At 38.8% G+C, this 26,062-nt stretch overlaps 1 protein-coding gene across 11 annotated transcripts in view; it reads left to right on the top strand.

Moving 5' to 3' along the window:
- Positions 1-26,062, top strand: part of kdm2bb (lysine (K)-specific demethylase 2Bb) — a 179,125-nt gene that overhangs the window by 59,162 nt on the left and 93,901 nt on the right. For 10 of the 11 annotated variants that reach the window (XM_078421646.1, XM_078421645.1, XM_078421647.1 and 7 more), the window contains 5 exons: positions 1,869-2,047; positions 5,385-5,491; positions 13,265-13,358; positions 15,069-15,222; positions 17,328-17,443. In XM_078421646.1, the coding sequence (XP_078277772.1) occupies positions 1,869-2,047; positions 5,385-5,491; positions 13,265-13,358; positions 15,069-15,222; positions 17,328-17,443 (650 nt within the window). Of the gene's footprint in view, positions 1-1,868; positions 2,048-5,384; positions 5,492-11,992; positions 12,133-13,264; positions 13,359-15,068; positions 15,223-17,327; positions 17,444-26,062 lie in introns of those variants that run through there. The other variant, XM_078421652.1, reaches the window with a different exon arrangement.

The following is a 26,062-nucleotide window of genomic DNA, read 5'->3' as shown; positions in this document are numbered from 1 at the left end:
ATTACACTCAGGAAGTGAAAAACAAAATCAACTTTTTGTACTGGTGTAAATGCTCATTATAATGGATCAATTATTGTTCCATGTCTTGCAGCTTCATTTAAAAAATAAAACCTGCTTTGAGCATGTTGCAAGATACTCCATCTCATCATTGTCACTAATGCGGGAGTGCGATATGAAAGTGTCAGACAAGCAAAGGGACATTGGAGTATTATATACAGTATTTTCATTATGTTTTCAGTGAAATACCAATTGCAGAGTTTGGAAAGAAGACCTGATTCTGCATTCCTAATATTGAATTAGCTGCTTGCCAGGTTGATAGCTAAATGGAAATCGCATCATTCAGCATTGTCCCAGCTACATTTCTTGCACCTCAAATAGAACATTGGCTTTCAAAGTGAGCTGTATTTACCTGGCCTCCCACTACTGACAGGTGACATAGGCAAAGGAATGTGGGCGTTGCAAAATTTAGAGAAGGAAGATAAGACCAGTAGGTCATTCTACCCATGTCCTCCACTCCCAGAAAATAAAGGAAAGGGGAAAAAATCTGAGCTAGTATTATAGATGGATGACTTTAGGTAACTAGATTTTTCAGTCATCGATTTGTAGTATTTGCTTTTTTTCCTTTTTCTCCTCTTTGGGAGTTGATGATATGTCTAGCCTGACCTGTTGGACTTGTCCTCCTGCTCTACATTTTGCAATTACCACATTATTTTGTCGAGGTTTACACCCCTCTAATTACTTCAGTCACACATTGATCAGATGACCTTGTTTACAGTTTATCTTCATGGTCACCGGTTTTACCCAGTTTGAGACATTCCCCTCCCTGGCATCTCTGAGGATTTACTAGCTGCTTATATCTCCTTTACAGTTCTGACAAAGAGTCTCCAACCTGAATTGTTGAATCTGTAGTTCTTCCCACAGATGCAGCCTGACCTGCTGTGTACTTCCACCATTTTCTGTTTTTTTTTTTGATTTCCAGCAACTACTTTAAAAAAAAATCCTTTAAAAAAAAAAAAAAGACCCAGGTGGTTGGAGTAACGTTCACAAGATTAGAATAATGGTGAAGAGACAGAAAACAGGATAGAAATAATTGGATCATATTGTTAGGATTTGAGTGAAAGAATGGTGTGCAGGAAGATCTAATATGCTAGTTCATGGGCAGAGAAAATAAATATGCAGTGCAACAAGTGATCGGGAAGACAAATGTTCTGTTATCCTTTTTTTTTGCTAGGGAGTACGCAAGTAAAGTTGTCATGTTTAAATTGTACAGGGCTTTTGTGAGACCTTATTTGGTGTGTAGGTTTGGTCTCTATTGAAAGAAGAATTTACTTGCCATGTGTGTGTGCATCATAGATTTAATTTTCCTGGGTTATGGTGGGTTTTGGTTTGTGGGCATTCTATATACAAGCAGACATTTAATGGAAATTGGAAGAGTGAAATGAGATGTGATGGATGACAGGGTAGATACTGTTTGATGAAGATGGTGAATCTAGAACATGGTCTGATGAGGAGGCAGTCAGTACTGAGATGAGATTTCTTTGCTCAAATGGTTGCAGATCTTTGGAATGCTCTATCTCAGTATTCTGTGGTTGTTTGGCTCCCGAGTATATTTTTGAAGATGAAGAAAATTGATTTACTTTAGGATTAGACTGGAAAGTGAACTTGAAATGCAAAATCAGTTGCAATCTTACCGATGACAGAATACCTTTGAGGGGCATATCTCCTAGTTCCATTCTTGTATTACTGAGATTTCTGTTTGCATTACTAAATAGTAATTGTGTTTATAGGTTTATTATAGCAATGATAAATCATGAGTGTTCAAAAATTGAATTGAAGTCAATAGAGATGATTATTTGTATGTGATTCAGGGAGTCGTCGTATCGTCGATGTCATGGATGTGAATACACAGAAGGGGATTGAAATGAGCATGTCACAGTGGGTCAAATACTACGAAACACCAGAGGTTGAAAGGGAGAAGCTCTACAATGTCATCAGCCTGGAATTCAGTCACACAAAACTTGAGAACCTGGTCAAGCGGCCTGATGTGGTAAGGAAGTTATATTTGTGACAAACCTATATTTTAATAGGATCTGAAGCTGATTATTGTTTGATGACTCTTGCCCCCTTTTATCTTTCGGAAGACAATCTTTCTTTACAGAAATGTTATAACTAGTATTGTTTTAACAACATAAAGTCTCCATGCACTAATGTAGTTTGTGTGATCTTATTTTTTTAGAAGGTGCATGAAGAATGTTAATTCTATAAGTTGAAGAAATTCACTGACAATATATCAAGAATTATCAATCAATAATGTCAATTATATTTTAACTCCATGCTTTTTCACTAGTTTCTAAAATATTTCTAAGAAATCCAATTGCTTCCTTTTGTAAGTACTTTAAATTTGTTTAAATTAATTTTTGAAATGAAAGTTAGCATTTTTTCAAAATTTGCAAATGTGTAGATGACATGAAACTTAAATGTGTGAATCAGTGAGATAAGTATTAGACTTGAATAGGCTGGTGGAAAGGGCAGGTCATGAAATCTAATGGTGAGATGCATAAAATGATCAATTTTAAATGAGAAATTGGCAAGCCAATATACACTAAATAGCATGTTTATAAAAGAAATGTAATAACAGAGGAACCGTTGTATGGAGACATGAGGAACTGCAGATGCTGGTTTAAGGGAAAAGACACAAAGTGCTGGAATAACTCAACAGGCCAGACAGCATCTCAGGAGAACATGAATAGGTGACATTTTGGGTCAAGGCCCCTTTTCTCACTGGTTATGGTGTGGGGAGGAGAAAGCTTGAAGGGAAGTGGGGGTAAGACAAAGTCTGGCAAGTTACAGTTGGGGGTTGGGCGGAAGGTTGATTCGAAGATGGTTGGACAAGTGCCAGGGATGGAAAGACAAAAGTGTGAGATAAGGAGAGAAGAGGTATGAATTGTGAAGCCAATGGAGGGTGGAACGGGATGGGAGAGAGGGGGAAGGGGGGAAATGTGTACGGTGGGGCTCAGGGGAGGAAAAAAGGGATGGAGCAGAAGATTATCTAAAATTGGAGAATTCAATGTTCATACTGTAAGCTATTCGTGCAGTTTTTCCAGTTTGAGTGTGGCCTTGCTTTGGCGACAGAGGAGGCCAGGACAGAAAGATCAGTATGGAAATGGGATGGGGACTTAAAAATGTTTAGAAACCAGGAGACCCTTGACCATCAGAGTGCAAGTGTTTGGCGAAATGGTTGCCTAGTCTACGCTTGGTCGTGCCGATGTGAAGATAAGACTGTTTTGAGGAAGGACATTCTTGCTATTGAGGGAATGCAGTATAGGTTCACCAGGTTAATTCCCGGGATGGCAGGTCTGACAGATGATGAAAGAATGGATCGACTAGGCTTATATTCACTGGAATTTAGAAGGATGAGACGGGATCTTTTAGAAACATCTAAAATTCTTAAGGGATTGGGCAGGCTAGATGCAGGAAAAATGTTCCCGATGTTGGCGGAGCCCAGAAACAGGGGTCACAGTTTATGAATAAGGGGTGGGCCATTTAGGACTGAGATGAGGGAAAACATTTTCACCCGGAGAGATGTGAATCTGTGGAATTCTCTGCCACGGATAGCAGTGGAGGCCAATTCACTGGATGTTTTCAAGAGAGAGTTAGATGTAGCTCTTAGGGCTAACAGAATCAAGATATATGGGGAGCAAGCAAGAACGGGGCACTGATTTTAGATGATCAGCCATGATCATAGTGAATGGCGATGCTGGCTCGAAGGGCCGAATGGCCTACTCATGCACCTATTTTCTATGTTTCTATGTTTTATATTTGCATGAACCTTTGATAGTGACAGGGCAGGATAAAAAAAATGAATAAAGGATGTGGATCCCTGGGCTCCATAATTAGGGACGCAGTACAAAAACTAAGCAGTAAAAAACAAAGTGCTGGAGAACTCAGTGAATCAAACAGCATCTGTAGAGTGAAACGGACATACAACATTTCGTGTCTGGTACCTGTCTGTTTCGCCTGCCTCACTGAGATCCTTAACCAATGTGGTTTTTACCCAAGATTGCAACATCTGCTGTCTCTTGTGCTGACAAAAGTAGATTATTTGAATCTATATGGAACTAGTTAACTAAAAGTTGTTTGTTACGGTTGTAATGTAGGAAACAGGACAACCAATGTAATAATCAAACAGCATGTTTTAGTAATATTGAGTGGGAGATTAATAGTTTCCAGAAGAGCGGGTTAACTTTGCTAGTTGTAATGTGAATGCAATTTTCTAGCCGCTATTACACCAGGGCTCAATATAATTAGAACAAGGTCATTTTACAATAAATGCCAATGTACTATTTACCTTTAAAATTACTTGCCAGTGCTTCATATTAACTTAGTGATTCATGGGCAGGGGCACCTTGGTCTCTGTGAACATCAGCATTTCTCACCATTTAAAAAAAAAGCTCTATCTTTCCATTTATTCTATTAAATAGTTAACTTTGTTAATTAACTAAATAGTTAATTTTTTCCACATTTTATTCCATGCATCATGTCCTTGCCCATTTATGTCGGCAATCCATATATATTGAAACCTTTCTGTGTGTCCTTTGCAGCCCACATTATCATCTAGCTTTGTAGTATTTGTAATGACATGGTCAGCTCCACAAGTGCAGACAGGTTACTGGGATAAATCCGCCCAAAGTTTATATGTGTGGAATGTAACCAAGATGGGGTTTGTGTGCAAATGGAATAATGTTTCTAACTTTTCTATCTGAGAGATTTGTGAAAAACATGATGAATCACAGTTTAACTTTTAAAACACAGAAAAGTAATAATTATTACTGCATATTAACATTTACGTGCCAGGGGTAATTATTATGATTTGACTTTTATCTGATATTGGCTACAACTAATTGTCCATACCGTAAGTTCAAGGTTAGTGCTTGTAGACTCGGAGAGACGTCATAATTTGAACTGAGGCAGAAAGAGGTGTATAGATTCCTTGTGGGCTTGTGGGAAGCTCTTCTGCCGACAAAAACATTTACAAAATAACCTCCTTTATTGGCTTCTTCGTAACTAAACTGAGTTTGGGTTCAAATGTAACGCAAACTGACAATTGTGCAAATTAACTGGATGTTTTAATTTGTCAGAGGTTAAAGTCAGTAAATGCATTCTATTCATTCCAACTTGAATTAATATCTGGAAAAATTTCTTGACAAACATTGTTTTGAAAAACGTTTACTAAGCATTAATTGGGTTTCTATTTTCTAATAAAATGAACTATGTGGAGTGATCTGTTAATAAGTTAAAGGTTTAATTTTTTACTAGTTTCTTGGGTCCGCAATGCCGAATATTTGATGTAAGATTTAAAAAAAAAGATTCATCGGTTGTTTCAGGTGGACTTGGTAGACTGGGTGGATAATATGTGGCCACGACACTTAAAAGAAAAGCAGCTGGACTCCACAAATGCAATTGCAGAAATGAAATATCCCAAAGTTCAGAAGTAAGTGAAAGTGTTATTTATCATAGTGAAAGTGGACATTTGGAATCCACGTTTTTGCTATCGTTGTAATGTCACGAAGCAGAATTGCAGTATGTTTTCTTTTTAGAATTTTTCGAAGGATCTGATTGTGATATTTTGCACTAAATTGATGATGCAACTGTTTGGAACAGCTGCAATGATTCTCGTTCATGGGTCCTATTCTAAATCCGAAGAATGAGATTAATTACAAGGGGAGAGCTGAACTGGTCATTCAAGGTTTATTCTCATTCTTGATTGCAGGTGTTTTTCATTGAGTCATTGTGCCCACTGACATTCTGATTAGCATTTTGATAGAATTCATCTAACTCTTAACTAACAGCAGGTATAATGAAGAGGTGCACGTGAATCTCTGTCTCATCTGGAAGGGCTGCTGGGGTCCCGAGTCATTTTCATTTGTCGAAACTGTCTGCAGATTTTCTACTTGGAGTTGCAAAGCGTTATCTTGAGCATCTTCCACAAATTGAGAGACTTTGAGAATGCTTGTCAATGAGTTACAAAGAAGTACTGTAGAGGCATTTCCATTATTAAAAAATAACATATAATAGGCAACCCCAATATCTTTGGGCAACCCCCACATTGTCATCAAGTCTATTGACAGAGGTAGTGTTGTTTGGTATCTACTTCACAGTGACAGCATTTAACATCAGGATATTGTCTCTCAGACAGTCATTGTCCCCATTTCCTCCTTTCCGAGGGCCATGAACAGGATTGGCCTGGTAGACCGATCGTTTCAGCCTACTTTGATGAAGATATTGGTGCTATTTTTTTACTCTTTTGTAAATAACTCAAGTTTCATTGACTTTGTTATTAATGTCCATCCTATTTGACTCTTCCCTTTTTTGATTTAAAAAAAAAAAAGCCATCTTGGATAAGTTTGTGACCATTATACGTTACAAATTAAAAGAGAAAATTCTACTAATGATGAATAGACAGCATTTGTGGAAAAAGAAACAGTTATAGGTTTCAGGTCAAAGACCGAAGCATTAACTCTAATTCTCCTTCCGCAAACATTGTCTGACTTTCTGCGTGTTTCCAGGATTTTCACATTTTATTTTAAATTTCTAGCATTCATAAAGTAGTTATAATAGGGAGCTCCAAATATTCCAATGTAAACTGCGTCGACAACATTGTTAAGGGGAGAAGCTTAAGAGCTTTAAAGTGTCCACTGGATAATTTTCAAGAACAATATGTTTCTGATCCAACAAGGAAGAAGGCATAGCTCGATGTGGTTCTGAAGAATAAGGTGGGCCAAAAGCACTGAGTTTTAGTATGGGTACATTTAGGAGATAATAATCATAACATCATAATATTTAGGTTGGCTGTTGAAAAAGAGGAGCAATACAAAGTAAAAGTAATTAATCGTTGGAAAGCCATTTTCAGAGGGGCGAGAGAAGGGTTGATAGAGTTAAATTGGAACCAAATATTGGCAGGCAGAACTGTAGCAATACTGTGGTCTGTTTCGAGGAAGAGATGCTTCAGGAACCATTGAAGCACATTCCCCTGAAGAGCAAAGAAAGACTAGACAAATCCAGCACACCCTGAATTATAAAAGATATGTAGAGGACACAAAAGAAAGTTGCTCATAAGGTTGTTAATCGGGTTGGTTCCAAATGAATTTGAAAAGTGCAAACCAAAATAGGAGAGGAAAAGAAAACATGAAAAATGGTTAGCTGCCAATATAGGAGGAAATCCAAAAGAGTTTTAAAAACATATAAATAGTAACAATATGTGGAGGAGTGGGTTTTATTAATGACAAAAATGGGAACTTGTGCATGGATGATGAAAGCTCTGAAGGTGGTGGATTAATATTTTGCATACATCTTCAGGGAACTAAGTAATAGTTCCTGAGTAATAATGATGAAGGAGATAGTTGAGATACTAGATACATTAAAAATAGACTGCAGGGAGGCATTAAAAGAGTTAAGTGAATTTGAAGTGGGTAAGTCACCAGGATGGGATGCACAGACTGAAGGAAAATGCAGGAGGAAATCGTGAGGGTATTGATCATGATCTTTCAAGGCTCTTCGGATTAGGGAGTGGTGTCAAAGAACTGGAGAGTGGCAAACATTACTTCTTAATTGGAGAAAGAGTAAGATAAAGCCCAGGAACTAGAATGTGGTTAGTTCAACCTTGATGGTTTTTGGAGACATTGAAGGAAAGTAGTAAAATTAAGATAAGCCAACATGGAAGGCCAATTTGTATTTAATGTACTTAAGAGTTCTGATGAGGTTATGGATGGAGATGCTGAGAGTAATTCAGTTAATGTGGTTCACATGAACTTCCTGAAGGCTTTTGATAAGGTGTCACATAGAAAGCTTATTAGCAAAGTTCAAGAATATAGTTAAAAAAAGGATACAGTAAAAGGGATACTGACCTCAGATATGAAGCTGGTCAAGTTGCAGACCACAGAGGGGCAAAACGAGTAATTATTTTGAGCTGTTGGAAGATGAATCGTGGCACTCCCCAGATTACTGTTAGGACCATAGCTTCTTTGATCTACATTATGGGTTGGACTTGGGGGGCCCAAGACACATTTTCTAAATTTGCATGGTAAATGGTAAAGCATGGTAGTATTGCATAACAAAAAAGATGATTGTGATTGCTTGCAGTCGTATGCAACAGACCAGTAGAACAGTGAAGCTCAATGAAGGGAATTGTGGGGTGATGCATTGTAGTAGGAGGCAATATATAGTAAAGGAATGTATTTGAAAATATCTGCAAGGGCAGAAAGAACTGTGGGTATTGGCGCTCTAATAATGGAAAGTAACAGGTCTGATTGAGGAAGTGGTTGAAAAGGCATACATAGCTTTCTTAAGATTTTTTTTAGATTTAGATTTAGAGATACAGTGCGGAAACAGGCCCTTCGGCCCACCAAGTTCGTGCCGGCCAGCGATCCCCGCACATTAACACTATCCAACACACACTAAGGACAATTTTTTTACATTTACCCAGTCAATTAACCTACATACCTGTACGTCTTTGGAGTGTGGGAGGAAACCGAAGATCTCGGAGAAAACCCACGCAGGTCACGGGAAGAACGTACAAACTCCGTACAGACGGCGCCCGTAGTCAGGATCGAACCTGAGTCTCCGGCTCTGCGTTCGCTGTAAGGCAGCAACTCTACCGCTGTGCCACCGTGCCGCCCTTAAGAGATACAGAGTAGACAAAAGATGGAAGGTCGCACTGAAATCTATATAATTTGGTGAAGAATTATGTTCAATTTTGTATTATTGATACATAATGTTCAAATTGTTCCTACCCATGTGCATATTGAAAAGTCAAAGTAGAATAAATAGTTTACTGACTTTTCTCGGTTATGCTGAGATGTGAATGATGAGATTGTGCAATTATAACTGAAGCTCTTCACTTGAGTTTTTAACTTAGCAGGCATACCATCTTCCCCCAACATTATTATTATTTTTTTGCATGATATGGACTTTCTAGCGTCAATCTAGAGTTGTGGCAAGCTGGACTGATTTGGCTGCTGTGAGATGGAGTCAAGGACACCTCTTTATCAAGTCACAGCCCTTCCAGTGGAGGTTGACTGCCTCTCTGTCCTTGGTTTGTTCACTCCAATCTTGTTTCTTCGTGGGATTGGGCCTTGGATAGTGGTGTTGGATTGTAGATGGCCTCAACATCCCTAAAGAATCTGTTTGTGTCAAGGTTGTCAGCCATTTGCTGGGTCTCTTGATCTCTTTCCACCCACTATCTGTCCCTTTTGGTCATGAGTTTTCTTCGGCCTTCAGATACTGAGAGAATGGTTTACCTGGAAATCTTGCACTCAACGTTCGCAAGATAATGCTCCACAACCATCCTGAACTTGCTGTGCAGTATTGCCCATTCACCTGTTCATGCCAGTACCCCAGAAATCATGGGTCTCTTCTGTATCTTGCAAGCTACTTCTCAGCCAAGACAGGCATCAATGACAATCTCCTTCAGTATAGCTTTTTAGCTTTAAAAAAAGTTAACCAGCTCTCATACTCTTTCTGTTACAATAAATACAAACATATCTAAAGAAAATCAATTAGAATGACTAATGCACCCAATACTTCAAGGAACAAAACACTGAACTACAAGTCAATTGGGCTTTTTATCAAATCCAGGTGTCAGCTAAAGAACCATGGGCACAGTAGGAGAACATATTATCTCCATAGCAAGGAAGGAAAGACATTAGGAATTCCAACACATTTATTTAATGAGGACTATTTGCATGTCATTCCTTCTGAGCGTACACAAACATATTATCATGGGACCATTTATTTCATGATTTTAAGAACCAAAACATTTATTCCAAAAAATCCACACTGAGCTCGCTATCCTCGGTGTGACAGATGGAAAAGTTAGTTTGAAGATCAGAACCTTAACACTGGTACGAAGTGTGTGACCAATCAAGTAACAGTGATCCCTAGCTGCCTTTGAAAAATCCTGAAATCCTAAGAATTCCTGGCCCACGATTTCTAAAAAAAATAGTAATAGAGTCATACAGCACGTAAACAGGCCCTAAAGCCCAACTCATCCATGCTGACCAAGATGTCCCATTTAAGCTAGTCCCATTACCTGCATTTAGTCCATATCCCTCTAAACTTTCTTATCAAGGAGGATAAGCATTCAGGATGGCTCTGAGAACATTGTGGATATGTGTTGGGAGTATGTAGAAGATCAACTTAAATGGAAGTAGGAATGCATTACATCACAAACTACTTGATTGCCCTACAGTCAGATGCCGCCTGCCATGCCTGTGTAAAGGTCTCAAATCACATGTTGGCCTCATCAATTACCTCGCAGTCCACTGAACTGGAGTGGAAGAAAGTCATCTTTGATTGCTAAGAAAATGTCTAATTGAAGGAATTGTTCTCCAACTCAGCCGATTGCAATTTTCCATCTGCCACACAGAGGATAGCTAGCTCAGTGTGGATTTTTTCGAATAAATGTTTTGGTTCTTAAAATCATGACTTAAATGGTCCCATGATAATAAGTTTGTGTACAAGCTCAGAAGGAATGCCATGAGAAACCCGCAAATAATTCTCAATAAATAAATGTGTTGGAATTCCTAATGTCTTTCCTGCCTTGCTATGGAGATAATATGTTCCCCTACTGTGCCCATAGTTCTTTAGCTGACACCTGGATCTGACAAAAAGCCTAATTGACTTGTAGTTCAGTGTTTTACTCCTTAATGTATTGGGTGCATTAGACATTCTAATTGATTTTCTTCAGAAATGTTTGTATTTATTGTGACAGGAAGAATGTGAGAGCTCGTTAACTTTTTTGAATTGTGTTATTAGAGTCTTAATCCTGTTGCTGACATTGATGGATTCATTGCTTGATAGCCTACGTGTGGGAAGAGAGTATATTTGTATGATGGAACCCTTAATTTCCATTTCTGGCTATGGAGAGTTATTAAATTATTAAAATACATTGTAGATGATCAAATGTCGAACATTATGTAAAATGATCTGAGTGATAAGATTAAAGGCAGCATAAATACTAAATACTAATTGTCTTCATTCAGGCTTCGAGACCCAAGTCAGATGTTAGAGTGGCAAATGTTGTGGATTACAATGAGTTAACAAACATGAATACAAAATATATTCCAACAAAAATGTTGAGTTTTATTTTTATGCGAGTTCTGCATGTGCATTTTTCCAGTTTTCTTTCAATCTAGATCAGTACATATAGTTGTGATTACCTTTTTCGATGGTCAATGCATTTTCTTAAAATGTTGATTTTTAAATTCATTTTTTCGAAATGGGCATCATGTGAATCAGAAATTGCCCTTGAGCAATTGCTGAATAATTTGTCAGCACATATTTTAAAAACTAAATTCTAAAAATATCATTTTGTGAAATTAATGCCATCTGTGAATTTATTTTGTTATTCTGATTTCCATTTAAAAAATAGTATTTTTACAAGTTTATTTGCACCAAAATTCTATGTTTAGAAATATTATTTCTTTATCTTTTAATATGAGGTATTATATTCCAATTTGAACTAAAATCTCAAACACTAGCACCTGCATGCTTGCATAGAGAGTCTGACTGTGTTTGATAGAGCTGAACCACATGGAGGCTGCCTCTTTAACAGTGCAACAACAGAACCTAAAACAGATGATTATGTAAGCACTAGCTTGTTTCCTGAAATAGGTTATGCAGGTTCACCACAAGTTGTGGTATGGATGGGCATCAGGGCCTCTCTGACAGTTGCTCTGAAAGAAACATGGAGGGTCTTGTTACCATTGCTGAGTCAGGAGAACTGTAACAGTAACAATGGGGAACAAAGACTATTAGACCCTGCAAATTGCCCAAGCCGTCTTCATGACATCAGTGCATATCTTTCTGTCAACCTCAATCCTGGATCCTGTTGCTAGGCAGCGGACTTCTCCTTAACCAGAAGCAGCTCTGATCTGCAGACTGCTGCTGTTGCCACCTGGTACAGTCCTTCACAGCCTATCAGCGGACGAGTGTGTGCATTGCCTGCATACTGCTTAGATTCTATCTTTAAAATGAAGGCAATAAATGAAGAGGAGATGAGGCAATAAATGATCCTTAGAAGAGTTCACCAACGCTGACACAACATAACCCACAAAAAGCAACATCGGCGTAATGGTGGGTTCAGATTAACAGCTGAATTGTTTGTAAGGTGCATGAAACATCAGTATGATTCAGCCATTAGTTACAGCTGATGGCTGCTGCTGAATCTAAAAGGACTGGGGTTTCATGCAGTGAGTGGAAAGCAACAAATGTTTGCAGCAGATTTAATTGATTGACCTACAGATTGGGAATCAGATTTTGATTAGTTTTGTTTAGAAATACTTGGGTATAGGTGTTGACCTCTGATGGTGTTGGAAATGCTTTTGATGAGTGCTGGAATATGATTACATTGTGAATATTTTGCGTGGCTGTGAAATAATGTAAGCAGGACACTAATTGACGTTTTTGCTTCATTTATGAGACTGAGTGCAGCGGCTATAAGATATGCAATAGAAATGCAGGAAATTATTTTCCTCACAGAAAAATGTGTAACAAAGTTCACATGCTTGTAAGCCAAACATTTTCAGCTGGATTCTTAAACTAGTGGAGGCATGTACAAGTAGAATTTGTATGTTAACAGATGGAAGTAATTTTATAATAAATTTGCCCTTGCCATTTGAGAAAGCATTACAAGAACACTTACTCAGTTTTCTTTTTCCAAGAAGAGGCATGTTAAAACTGAGTATTTGTTTTTATTTGAATGTTTCGTGACTGAGATCATTTAAGGCTATTATCTCTTTTGGAAAATCAAGATTTATTGTATAATTTTTAAATGTTAAATTAATTTAAATTCATCTCTTTAATCTAATTACTTGTAACCAGTAACTAAATCCCATTTGCAAGTTGGTTCATTATTGCACTGATTTTATTTTGTAGCATGTCAGTCTCACTCAGTCTTTGAAACACACCTGCAATATGGTTCTCATTGATGCAGTGAGGGGTAAATGTCATTTTCTGTTTTCTTTAGAGGACAACAATGTATATTGAAATGCAAAACCAAAAAACTGAAATGTCCTGATATTTGTTAGAATTAATAATTTATGTTCAAACTAGGCACCTTGGAATGGTCCATTCTTGTTGACCTCCATTATGTAATTGGAGGATATAACTTGCTGTTGTTCTTGGTCATGATGAATCCTCATTTGGGCCAGCAACTTGCTGATTGTTAAAGCATGGAATTATTAATTGTTAAATGTTTTCTCTGCAGGTACTGCTTAATGAGCGTCAAAGGTTGCTACACCGATTTTCACATTGATTTTGGTGGCACTTCAGTCTGGTACCACATTCTTCGAGGAGGGAAGGTGAATAGTGCTTGTTTTTTTTCTGCTTTCGAACTGTTATTTCAGTTTGATAACAAATATTGAGCAATATTTTATTTTTTGGATCAGTAGCACCAAAATGGTTAATTTTATGTACAGCAAATCAAAACCAAAACTGTAGTGGTTTATTGCCGATTAAAGGCTATGCCTAGAGTAATTTTGAACCCCACAAATTCTTATTTGATTCATGGATTCTGCAGTGTTCGTTGATTTATAGCAATTTCATTTACTCTCCAGTTCCTCCTCTTGGGAAGTAACATGTTTTGATGTCAAAGTAATAATAGAATGTGCTTGAATAAGATATTCTGCAGGGTTAAGAGTGGCGAATAGCTCTGGTGCTTATTGTTTAGGTTCTCACCTGCAGAATGGTAAGTTCAATAAGGTCTTTGCTCGGATCAGTGGATGCTGGGCTGAGTAAATTGTAACTCATTGTGGATCAATCTCTGCAGGGTTAAGAAATGGGTAGCCAAAATTCTGCTTAGCAGCTTAAAAGGTGACAGTTGTACAAATAGGCTTTTCTAAAGAATGCCTCGCCTACAAATCAGACTCCATAATGACATGACATCTTTTGGAAGAACATTTTCAATATTTTCAATATAGTGAAATAGTCATGCTGTATGGTTACACGACAAGTAATAAAAGTGGAAATTTTCCACCTTTTCTTTTCAAATGTGTCAGAATGTTTCTCCTGGATTTGAAAGCATTTAATAAATTTAGTGTTTTACTTTCAAAGGATGGAGATAAATTAATATAACTTGCAAAAATCAACAATAAGATATCTTACTTACCATCAAATTGGCCAATACAAGGTTCTTTGCGCCAGTATTTTTCGGTGCATGCATCGCAGAGAATTGTAAACTTTCTTTTATTTTTTATTAATACTGTCTTAATTTATATTCTCTACCCTTTTTTGAAATGATATAAACTGTGTGCGATTCCCCCAGAAAACAGATTTAATATGTAACCTTTATTGCAGCTCTGCTGTGAGTAAAATCTTGAATGAAGAGGAGTAAATTACTCTAATTTTTTATATTTTTTTCGCTCCATTCCTCAAAAGTACCTCCCCATCAAGATAGTGGAACCGAGTTTGGATCTCATAGTGGACCAATGCAAAAATCTGTGACATGTTTTCTGATGCATCCACAGACTTCCTTGTTTTGGAAATGGCATTATTCAGTAGCTTGGTGCAAAGTTGTGGGATTAGGGAATAATGTTATGATCTTATCATTCTATGTAATTATATTTCCAAATCTATTGACTTTAATTGATTGCTCTATTTACCCATAACTATAAAAAATTGGAGCGATTCAGTATTTAATTACATTTACCGCTGCTGAAGTTGACCTTGGGTAAAATCACCTGAAATGCTTAACAGTTGTGTTTTCAGACTTACATTAGTGTATATCTGAATATTGGTATTTTGTCAACATATTTTCAGTTATGCTCCGGAACAATTTTGAACCACAGAAAATAATTAAATTTGTATAAAGGATTTTTAAAACTTGTTGAGCAGTTAGTTAGTAATTTGTTCAGAGGAGTTGGAAGAGTCTGTATTTTGTTATGCATGATTTGGTTGTCATGATGTCCATGGACATCAATATTGCATTCCTCAAATTTGAGCTCAATTTGTACTACAATGGGAAATATGAATGCTCCAAATACGCTCGTTTTACAAGGAGTCTGTCTCATCAGGTGTTCTGGTTAGTCCCACCCACATCGCACAATCTGGAGATTTATGAAGAGTGGGTTCTTTCAGGAAAGCAAGGTGATATTTTCCTTGGGGACAGAGTGGATGGATGCCAGCGAATTGAGTTAAAACAAGGATATACCTTTCTGATCCCTTCAGGTAACTGAAGATTGTTGCTTTTTTGTTTATTATTTTTATATTATTTACATAAATAGATTGGAAAGTAAAATTGTTTGCACAATCTTATTAAATTTGGAAAGAGAGCTGTTTTATGGGTGCAACCCTTTTTGTTTTTGTGTTAAATGTGTAGGGGATTGTGTATTGTAAATAATTTGGAAAAATCTGGATTATTATCTTCAAGCCATTTATATTTGAATAAATAACTTCAAATATCATTGGCAATATAATCATAATTACTTTTGCTGTACTTATGTGTCTATCATGCACTTAAAATCTTAGTGATATGCATTTTATTTGTGATATTCAAAGCATTTTCATTCAATTTAATCTATTTTCTAGTTGGAGGGTCAACCTCTTACTTTCCAGTGGCCGTTTACCTTGAAATTTAGTTTTAAATTAAACTTCATCTGTCGTATTCCGTTTATGGAATTTTGGTAAACTGCCATTATCATCTGTAAGATAGATATTTGATGTGTTTTTAAGTGGCTTATAATGAACAATTCCAAAAGATGCTGCTGCTTTGGTTCTATTATCTGCACTTCATTTGACATTACTGCAAAAAAATATCTCCTTATTCCTCCCCAACAAAAATAAATTTCTAGCTACATATCTTCAACATTCATCTTGCTGTGGCAGTGGCACTTTCTACAATAGTTATAAGAGCGGTTGAAACATTTGAAACGTTTGCAGAGAACGTACATCTTTTTACCTTTTCTGATAATGTGTATGGTGTAATGGTAAAGATTATCATACAGCAATACCCTGTATATTTTCTACATTACCAAGATACTGGTGTGCTTTGCTTATTTAAAAGAGGTGACATGTTCTGAAAACATGTCGAAAGTCTGAGGCAATACCAACAGCTCACACTGGCAGTTTCTGTGCATTTAAGGGAGAATGTTCCTTTTTTTTAATTCAAGGTTTTTGCTTTCCTATTTATCTTTATTAAAACATGTGGCTGTATAGATTGGGGAATTAGTTTATTTTACACAATGTCATATTGTTTTTACAAGCATTTAACATTTAGAAGATTGCGTCTAAATCATGGTGGCCAATTTTCATAGTCTTGTTATTGAATTGAATGTATTTGCAAAGGAAGAAGTACACAGCTAGTATACTCCTGGTGTGATATGCTGTTGGAGTTGCATACAGGTCCTGCCCAGGTTATGGCTGGAGTTCGGGTCTATGAACTGTTTGTAACCTGGAGAGTTCGTAAATCGGAAATCAGTCGCGAACTGAGTTACCAGGCAGCCGAAGATGCATTTGGCAACTGGTAAATCCACCCTACCATTCTCCCAAACGATCAATTCTATGTAAAGGCTTTGAAACCTTGGAAAGACGTATCCATATTGCATTGCTGTGTACTGTCGAATTTATTTTCATCAAACATGGACTTAATCAGTGGCAATATAAGGTATGTTGTTGAAAGAATTTTGAGGGAAATAAATAGTAATCAGCAGGGACTAATCAGAGATGGATAGCTTGGCTTTGTCATGAACAGATCTTGTCTGGCTAACCTGAATGAATTTTTGAGAGGGCAATAACGTGTTCTGATGAGGACAGTCGAAGATGTAATTTACATTGACTTCAAGTTCCCATGTGGTAGACTGATCCAAGAAGTTAGGGCCTGTGGAATCCAGGGCAAGTTGGCAAATTCGATCCAAAATTGGCTTGGTAATAGGAGACAAAGGATGATGGCAATTGATATTTTTTGTAATTGAATGCCTGTGACTAGTGCTGTTCCACAGGCAACTGGGCTGGGACTCTTGCTGTTTGTAATATACATGATTGATTTGGTAGTGCGTGTAGGTGGCTTGATCAGTAAGTTGACACTACAATTGGAGTTGTTCAATGTGTGGAAGGTAGTCTTAGCCAACAGGGTGATATTGATGTGTTGATGAAATGGCAGAAAGAGTTTAATCCTGGTAAGTATGAGATGAAGCATTTTGTAAGTACTAATGAGCCTAGGGCATGTATCATGAATGCTGAAGTCCCAGAAAATATTTAGGAACAAAATGCTCCCTGGTGTGCAAGTTCAAAGATCCTTGAAGGCTCATTACAACAAATTATTAATTTATTTTCAGGATGGATCCATGCAGTGTACACACCTGTAGACACATTGGTTTTTGGTGGAAATTTCCTGCACAGCTTTAATATTCCCATGCAGCTTTATATTTATGGGATTGAGGATCGAACTCGGGTAAGTCATCTCCATGGAAATTCTATAATAAGTGGCAATTCAAAGAACATTTTCCCCTTTTACTTATTTCCTTATTTCTTTTCAGGAATAAAGTTCCATAGTACTTGCAGTATTCATATTATCTAGGCTGTATTTCCGTACATTTGGCGGCACGGTAGCGCAGCGGTAGAGTTGCTGCTTTACAGCGAATGCAGCGCCGGAGACTCAGGTTCGATCCTGACTACGGGTGCTGCACTGTAAGGAGTTTGTACGTTCTCCCCGTGACCTGCGTGGGTTTACTCCGAGATCTTCGGTTTCCTCCCACACTCCAAAGACGTACAGGTTATGTAGGTTAATTGGCTGGGTAAATGTAAAAATTGTCCCTAGTGGGTGTAGGATAGTGTTAATGTACGGGGATCGCTGGGCGGCACGGACTTGGAGGGCCGAAAAGGCCTGTTTCCGGCTGTATGTATATGATATGATATGATGATATGATATATGATTTCGTGACTGTTAGCAAGCATCTCATTCAGTGGTGAGGTAGATTGCTTTGTAGTGAACATTGATCCTTTTCTTAGTATAAGTCTATGTAAGTGAACTTTCTTGCGTGTCATTAATGCTTGCAAAATTTAATTGTTTTTAATCAAATAATGGGAACATTCGGTGAACTCCATTGACAGGCCAACTGAGATCAACAAATGATATCTGTCGAAGAGCTTAATATGTGATTTTCATATTTTGTTATGCTGCAGCTCGTTCCATGTACTCACCACGCTGTGTGGAAAAAGTTGCCCCTCAGGGCAATCTTTCACCTTAAACACATCTTCTGGTGCTTTATTCCTCAACTGTGGGCAAAATTGTTCATTCACCCTATCTATTTATAATGCTCATAATTTTGAGGCTTTGACTTCAAGTGGTCATACAAATACTGTTTAAATGCATTGAGGAATTCCTCCATAGCTCTCCTTTTATTGTGTGAAGAAAAAAGTTATTCAAGTACACTATTAAATTATACAGTTGTAGAGCATGAAAACAGGCCTTTCAGCCATCAAGTCTGGCTGGCCATTGTCCGCCCATTACTTCTGCAAATTACTTCACATTTTGTGATCCCAGATTATTGGCCTCTTTACTATTAGAAATAGATATCTCCTAATAATTCATTGCAGAGATAGCACAGTGTTGTGCAACTCAATTAAATCTTTTGGCGGCCTCATGTTTAAACGAAAACAAGCCCAATATGTCTTCTCACCAATAAAACTGAGGTGAGAAGAAACCTTTTCACCCAGAGAGTTGTGAATTTGTGGAATTCTCTGCCACAGAGGGCAGTGGAAGCCAAATCACTGGATGGATTTAAGAGAGAGTTAGATAGAGCTCTAGGGGCTAGTGGAATCAAGGGATATGGGAAGAAGGCAGGCATGGGTTATTGACTGGGAATGATCAGCCACGATCACAATGAATGGCGGTGCTGGCTCGAATGGCTGAATGGCCTCCTCCTGCACCTATTTTCTATGTTTCTATGTCCGTGGAACTAAGATTCTCTTGATGATATATTTGAAAATCTAATCTACAGCCGCTCTCCATAATGCTGTCACATCCTTTCTTGCTATAATTATACACGGTCCTGTTCAGACCACACCGAGAGTATTGTGTGCTCATTTGGTCTCCTCATTCAACAAAACATATATTTGCTGTAAAGAAGCAGTTTACATTTTCATTCCAAATCTGCTGTATTTCACTTAATATCAGAAGTGATGTGCCAGTGTTGCATACACTGCTCTGATCCCCACTTCAGGTCGCTTTTCAGATATGTATGCATGAATGTGTGGTGAGAATGCAATACGGTTCAATTGCACCCTCTATTGTCATTTATCATCTGGGCTCTTGCTTGGACGGTGACTGTTTGATGAAGTACCAGAAGGCTGCTGGCACCCATTCATGGTGAACTGAAGTTAACATCGCCTGGGGAAAAGGCTATAAATGAAGATTTTGGATTTTGTTAAAGTAATTTCTGAGAATGATCGTTTTGATATAGTACTTGCGAAACTATGAGCCGATTCTTGAATTGGTAACCTGTCGCATCCTTTCCAGTTATGGATATAGAAAGTATTTCTCTGCTCAAGGAGCTTGGAACTTGCAGACTAAAATTGGAAACTTAGCAAAGAATTTTGTAATCTTTACGAAGAGTCATGAAGTCATTGTATAGTTGCTTATGTAACAACATTTAGCAGCTTCATTCAGAAAATTCAAAAGCTTGGAAAGTAAGATACAATGTAGAAATAGGCCCTCTGGCCACTGAGTCCACGCCGGCCAGCATCATCCACACGATCACCCCATACACGAACACTATCCTACACACTAGGGGCAATTTACAATTTTTAACGGCTAATTAACCTGCGATTTTGGAGTGTTATAGGAAACCGGAGCACCCGGAGAAAGCCCACAGAGTCAAAGGGAGAACGTACAAACTTCGTATAGACTGTACCCCTAGTCAGGATCGAACCCGGGTCTCTGGCACTGTAAGGCAGCAGCTCTATGCCACTGTGCCACCCCAATTTTATGCCCCTACAAGTCAAGAACTATCAATGCCTCCCATTGCATTAGATGATATTGAGCATCCAGAAAATATGGCACTGCTTTGATCTACATTCTTTGGTAAGTAGGTTCTTGACAATGTCATTGGCGGACACGCAAAAATGTATGCCTTTTTCCAAACAAGAATGGAAAATTATGAGATGGGTTTGCCTTTTTAAATTGATTACCAGTCTGTCATTAATCTATGTGCATGCCAGCTGAGATCAGGGCTGCTGGTGATGGCTTTTGCTGCCAAACAGCCGGCCAATAATTGTTAGCAAAGTTTTGAATGTGAGGAAGGATGACGAGTTTTGGTAGCTGTGGAATTGCATCTTGCTGTGTATTGGACAGGGAAAGTCTCCTAAGTAGCACACATAGAACATTTCCAATTAAGACTTGTGATAACTAGTGATGTAGCACAGTTTTGACATCAATTATTGCAGTAAGGTATGGAAGGAAATACTTGCACTGAGACTTTTTAAAAAATACTACAAGATTAAATCCATCAGTGCATTGAAAATAAAGTTAATCAATTGTTTTAATTGGAAAAAATAGCTGACATTATTCTGATTTTTTGAAGCATGGTCTGCCACTCACACGATCTTGGTGGCACGATCTTCTAGCTCAAATATCATATTCCCGTATACTCACTGTATCATTGATGTCTTTTGTCAGGAAATCTGTTTACCTTCTCCTTACATATGCTCAGCGACTTTGCCTCAGCTGTCTATCGATATTGAGCTCTGAACATTTACAAATGATTTAAAGAAAGGGTTTGTGACCATTACCTTTCCCCTTGTTTTTTATCTAGATGTTGGGGCAATGAGATTCTAAGTAAATTCAGAGAGGGAAGAGTAGAAAATTGGTTGGGAAGCTTGCCTGCATCATTCTTGACCTTGGTTGGATAGCTCTTTCATGATCCATTTCTTTCATTAGACTTCTAGTGGACCAAATGAACACCCTATATCTAGGGGAATAATTAATGTTTTAAATAGCCTGTCAGGTGATACATTTAAAACTAAATGCCAGCCATCTAAGAACATGCCTTTTTTCAGCGTAATGATTTTAAGAGCATTTTTCTAAAAATATATATTTTTAGAGTTGTGCTGGAAGATTGACTCATTGTTGAAATCAGATAAGAATAGTCCATTCACTAAATATAAATAAATGTGGTTTCTTGTTTCACAAACTCCAACATTTTCAGAATTATTTGACTCAGGAATGCAGATTTTCAAGAAGAAGAAAAAAGTTTGGTTATCGCCAGCAGTCATTGGCCCTGTTCTATGTCACCACCACCTGCCACTCCAAAGAAAGCAACAGAAAAGGACAGATTCAGGGGGAGAGAACATAAAGAAGCAGACAAATGTAGGTGGGGTGCTCATAAGGTGATATGAATATGACAGATGTGTAAGGGAGGTTAGCAACACCATGGGAGATCCAACAGTATGTATATTATCTTTTGGGAGATGGATTTAAAAGCAGAAATATCACGTTCACACTGTGAAAATCAATTCCTTGGTATAAAATTCCTTTCAGCTTTTAATATGCTTGTGAGATGGGCAGCCTGGTGAGTCTTTTTGATTCTAATCTTCCCATGGGATAAATGCACTAAAAATTGTGATAGATCATCGTGTGAAAGGTAAAATGGAGGCAGTGATTATCCTCGCTCCTTAGGGTGCATGAAACCGATTACAGTAGCTAAGGATCATAGATAAGACTGCTTTAGCTTATTCACAGGATTATGATATTCTAAATTTAAAATTAAGGATCTTTTGCATAACCTAGAGTCTGATTCTGTATAAATTCTCATACAATACAATACAATACAATATATCTTTATTGTCATTGTACCCAGGGGTACAACGAGATTGGGAATGCGCCTCCCATACGATGCACTAATTTAGGTAATTTAGACAGCAGCAACCCAACGAAACGAACAGTTGTAACAGTTTTGGACAGGGTAAAGTGCAAGTTGATCTATGCGTTGTGGCCATCCGGCTCAGCAGGACCGGTTCATAGCAGCTATGGCCCTGGGGATGAAGCTGTTCCTGAGTCTGGAGGTGCGGGCATAGAAGGCCTTGTATCGTCTGCCCGATGGAAGGAGTTCGAACAGACTGTTGCAGGGGTGTGAAGAGTCTTTGTGGATGCTGGTGGCTTTTCTGAGGCATCGTGTGTTGTAGATGCCCTCCAAGTCTGGTAGCTGTGTTCCGATGGCCCTCTGAGCTCTATGGACTACCCGCTGTAGAGCTTTCCTTTCTGCCTCCGTGCAGCTGAGGTACCACACAGGGATTCCATGCGTTAGGATGCTCTCTATGGTGCAGCGGTAGAAGGTCTTCAGCAGCTGTTGGGGTAGACCAGACTTTTTCAGTGTTCTTAAGTAGAACAGTCTTTGTTGTGCCTTCTTGACCAGCGCAGCAGTGTTATTGGACCATGTTAGGTCCTCCGAAATGTGAGTGCCCAGAAACTTGAAGCTGGACACTCTCTCCACACTGACCCCATTGATAGAGATCGGGGCATATTCCCCGTTATGTGACCTACGGAAGTTGATGATCAGCTCCTTGGTCTTGGTGGTATTTAGGGACAGGTTGTTATCCGAGCACCAGTCCGCCAGGTTCTGCACCTCCGCTCTATAGTTTGTTTCATCCCCGTTGGTGATCAGCCCGATCACCGTTGTGTCATCTGCAAACTTGACAATGGTGTTGGTGTCGAATGCAGGAACACAGTCGTGTGTGAAGAGGGAGTAGAGCATGGGGCTCAGAACACAACCCTGTGGTGTGCCGGTACTCAGGGTGATAGTGGAGGACAGGTGCGGGCCCATTCTCACTGCCTGCGGTCGTTCCAGCAGGAAGTCCAGGATCCAGTCACATAATGACGAGCTAAGGCCTAGCTGGTGGAGTTTGGTGATGAGCTTGGTGGCATAATTAAGAAAGGAACTGATTAAATATCTGCAATTTCTGAAACATTCGTAAATCTATTTTGTAAATACTTTAGAAAATGCAAATACATTTATACTGTTATTGTGCTGCATCAAGAAAAAAAAAAATTAGATTTTAACATTGTTCCTTCGTCAAGTGTAGGGATGTTTTATCTCTAGTTTTGTATTGGATGTGCATATGCAATGTAGATTCAGAATTAAAATGATTTTTAAAAGCTTATAATTTTTAGAAACCAAGAACTGCAGATACTGCTTTACAAAAAAAGACACAAAGTGCCTGTGTTCCTGATGTGACCTCCTGTATATTGCTGAGACCAAACACAGACACGGCAACTATTTTGCTGAACACTTGCACTCGATCCGCCAAGGCCTTCTGGATCTTCCAATTGCCAACCATTTTAAATGCTCTTCCCATTCTCATATTGACCTTAGATAGGCACAAAAAGCTGGAGTAACTCAGTGGGACAGGCAGCATCTCTGGAGAGAAAGAATGGGTGATGTTTCGGGTCGAGACCCTCCTTTAGACTGAAGAAGGGTCTCGACCCGAAACGTCACCCATTCCTTCTCTCCAGAGATGCTGCCTGTCCTGTTGAGTTACTCCAGCTTTTTGTGTCTATCTTCGGTTGAAACCAGCACCTGCATTTCCTTCTTACCCTTTTTGACCTGAGCCCCGTCCGTTGCCAAAGTGAGGCCACACGCAAACTGGAGGAGCAACACTTCGTATTCCTCTTGAGTAGTTTACAACTCAAAGGTATGAACACTTTAGGTAACCTCAACCCCCCCTGTCCTGTTCTCTCCCCCCCCCCCCCCCCCCCCACCTTCCACCCCTCTCTCTCTCTCTCTGGTCCCAACCTGAAGCATCACCTATCGATATTCTCCAGAGATGCTGCCTGACCCACTAAGTTACTCCAGCACTTTGTGCCTTTTAGTTTCAATTTTCTGATGGTTTACTGTAATTAAGGGATAGAGACCAACGTAGAGACATTGTTCCAAGGTGTAGCTGTTTAAAAGTCTTAAATAATGGTTCTACAGCTTTTATTCATCATTGTATTCAAAAGCGGACTGTGCCATAGAAATGAACAGTAGTTGATGCCTATCAGTAATTTCAAGTTCTCCGGCACTAAATTCCAATTTAGGCCAGTTGTTGTTTTGGAGGCTTTGAATTAATGCACAACATGAAAGGACAAAGGCAGGAAGACGAGTAGGAAAGATCATTTGATTGATGGATGCTATGTTCATTTGTCTCTACTTCACTAAAGATAAAAAGTAATCTTAATTTTGACTTCATCGGGTACATTAGTGGCATTTGGAGCCATTGGTTAAAAGCCTCCTGGAACAGAGTTCTGAGCCTCTAGATTGTAGAATGTGAAGATGGTGCATGTGCATGGAATGTGAATGTGAAGATTCAGCAGTCCCAAGAGCATCTTTGGGGAGAGAAACAACAATGTTTCTGGGTCAATGATTTTACCTCAGAACTGTAAAAAGTAGAAAGAAATGGCTTGTAAAATGCAGTAAAAAGGGAGAAAGAAAGAGAGGAGCAAGGGAGGAAGTCTTAGGAAAATTAAAGTAACAGCAGGTGCTGCAAATATAAAATATATCCAGAAACTGTTTGAAATGCTCAGCAGGCCAGGTGGCATCTGTGGGGTGAAGACTTTTTGGCAGAATTGGGAAGGAGGGAAAATAAGGTAATTGACCTACATGGGGGGTGGGGGTTATCTAAGATGGGGTAAAACCAGGGCGATCATGACAAAACACTGTAAACAAAATTATCTGGTCAATGTTTAAAGGGGAGCACTTAGCAGTGAGAACAAAGACAAAAGAACATAAATATTAAAATACATTGAGTTGCAAAACGCAGAGCAGGAATATGTATCCGGCAGGTCAGATGGCATTCACCCCTCGCCTGAAAAAACCCCCCAAAGATGAACTAATATCACAGGTAGATCATTGATAAGGACAGAGAAATCAGTTACCTGAAGTTGTAGAATTCATTACTGAATTCATTATCCATGCCTGGACAGAAAGTGAGGTGCTATTCCTCAAGCTTGCATTGGGCCTCATTGCAACATTCATATAATTGGGTAGAGGCGATTTCAGTTGATCTAATTACAAGACTATCCTTGTTTTTTCGTATCTTACTCTGCATTGCCTATCTTCAAGCAACCTTCCCCTGTCCTGATGTGCCTGATATAGGTATTTCCTGAATGTTCTGTTTTGTTTTTAAGATTTCTGTCAGAGAAACATAGAAAAATAGGTGCAGGAGTGGGCAAGTCGGCCCTTCGAGCCAGCACTGCCATTCAATATGATCATGGCTGATCATCTAAAATCAGCATCCCGTTCCTGCTTTTTCCCCATATCCCCCGATTCCTTTAGCCCAAAGAAAATTCCACAGATTCAAAACTCTGGGGGAAGAAGTTTTTCCTCATCTAAGTCCTAAATGGCCTACCCCTTATTCTTAAACTGTGACCTCTACATCTGGACTCCACCAACATCAGGAACATTTTGCCTGCATCTAGCCTGTCCAATCCTTTAAGAATTTTATTTGTTTCTATAAGACCCCCTCTCATCCTTCTAAATTCCAGTGAATAAAAGCCCAGTCGACCCATTATTTCATAATATGTCAGTCCTGCCATCCTGGGAATTAACCTGGTGAACCTACATTGCACTCCCTCAATAGCAATAATGTCACTCCTCAAATTAGGAGACCACAATTGCACACAATACTCCAGGTGCGGTCTCACCAGGGCCCTGCTCAACTGCAGTAGGACCTCCTTGCTCCTAACCGCAAATCCTTTTGCAATGAAGGCCAACATGCCATTAGCTTTCTTCACTGCCTGCTGTAGACAATAGACAATAGGTTCAGGAGGAGGCCATTTGGCCCTTTGAGCCAGCACCGCCATTCAATGTGATCATGGCTGATCATTCTCAATCAGTACCCCGTTCCTGCCTTCTCCCCATACCCCCTGACTCCGCTATCCTTAAGAACTCTATCTAGCTCTCTCTTGTACCTGCATGCTTACTTTCAGTGATTGATCTATAAGCCCACCCAGGTCTCGTTGCAACTCCCCTTTTCCTAATGTGCTTGGTTTTGTTTCTCTGTCATCTCATTATTTGTCTTCATGAGTTTTACTTGA

This window comes from Rhinoraja longicauda, chromosome 25 (assembly GCF_053455715.1).
Source record: "Rhinoraja longicauda isolate Sanriku21f chromosome 25, sRhiLon1.1, whole genome shotgun sequence".
In the NCBI taxonomy this organism is placed as follows: Eukaryota; Metazoa; Chordata; class Chondrichthyes; order Rajiformes; family Arhynchobatidae; genus Rhinoraja; species Rhinoraja longicauda.
The sequence above is the reverse complement of the archived record's forward strand: the minus strand, read 5'-3'. Positions and strand labels throughout refer to the sequence as shown.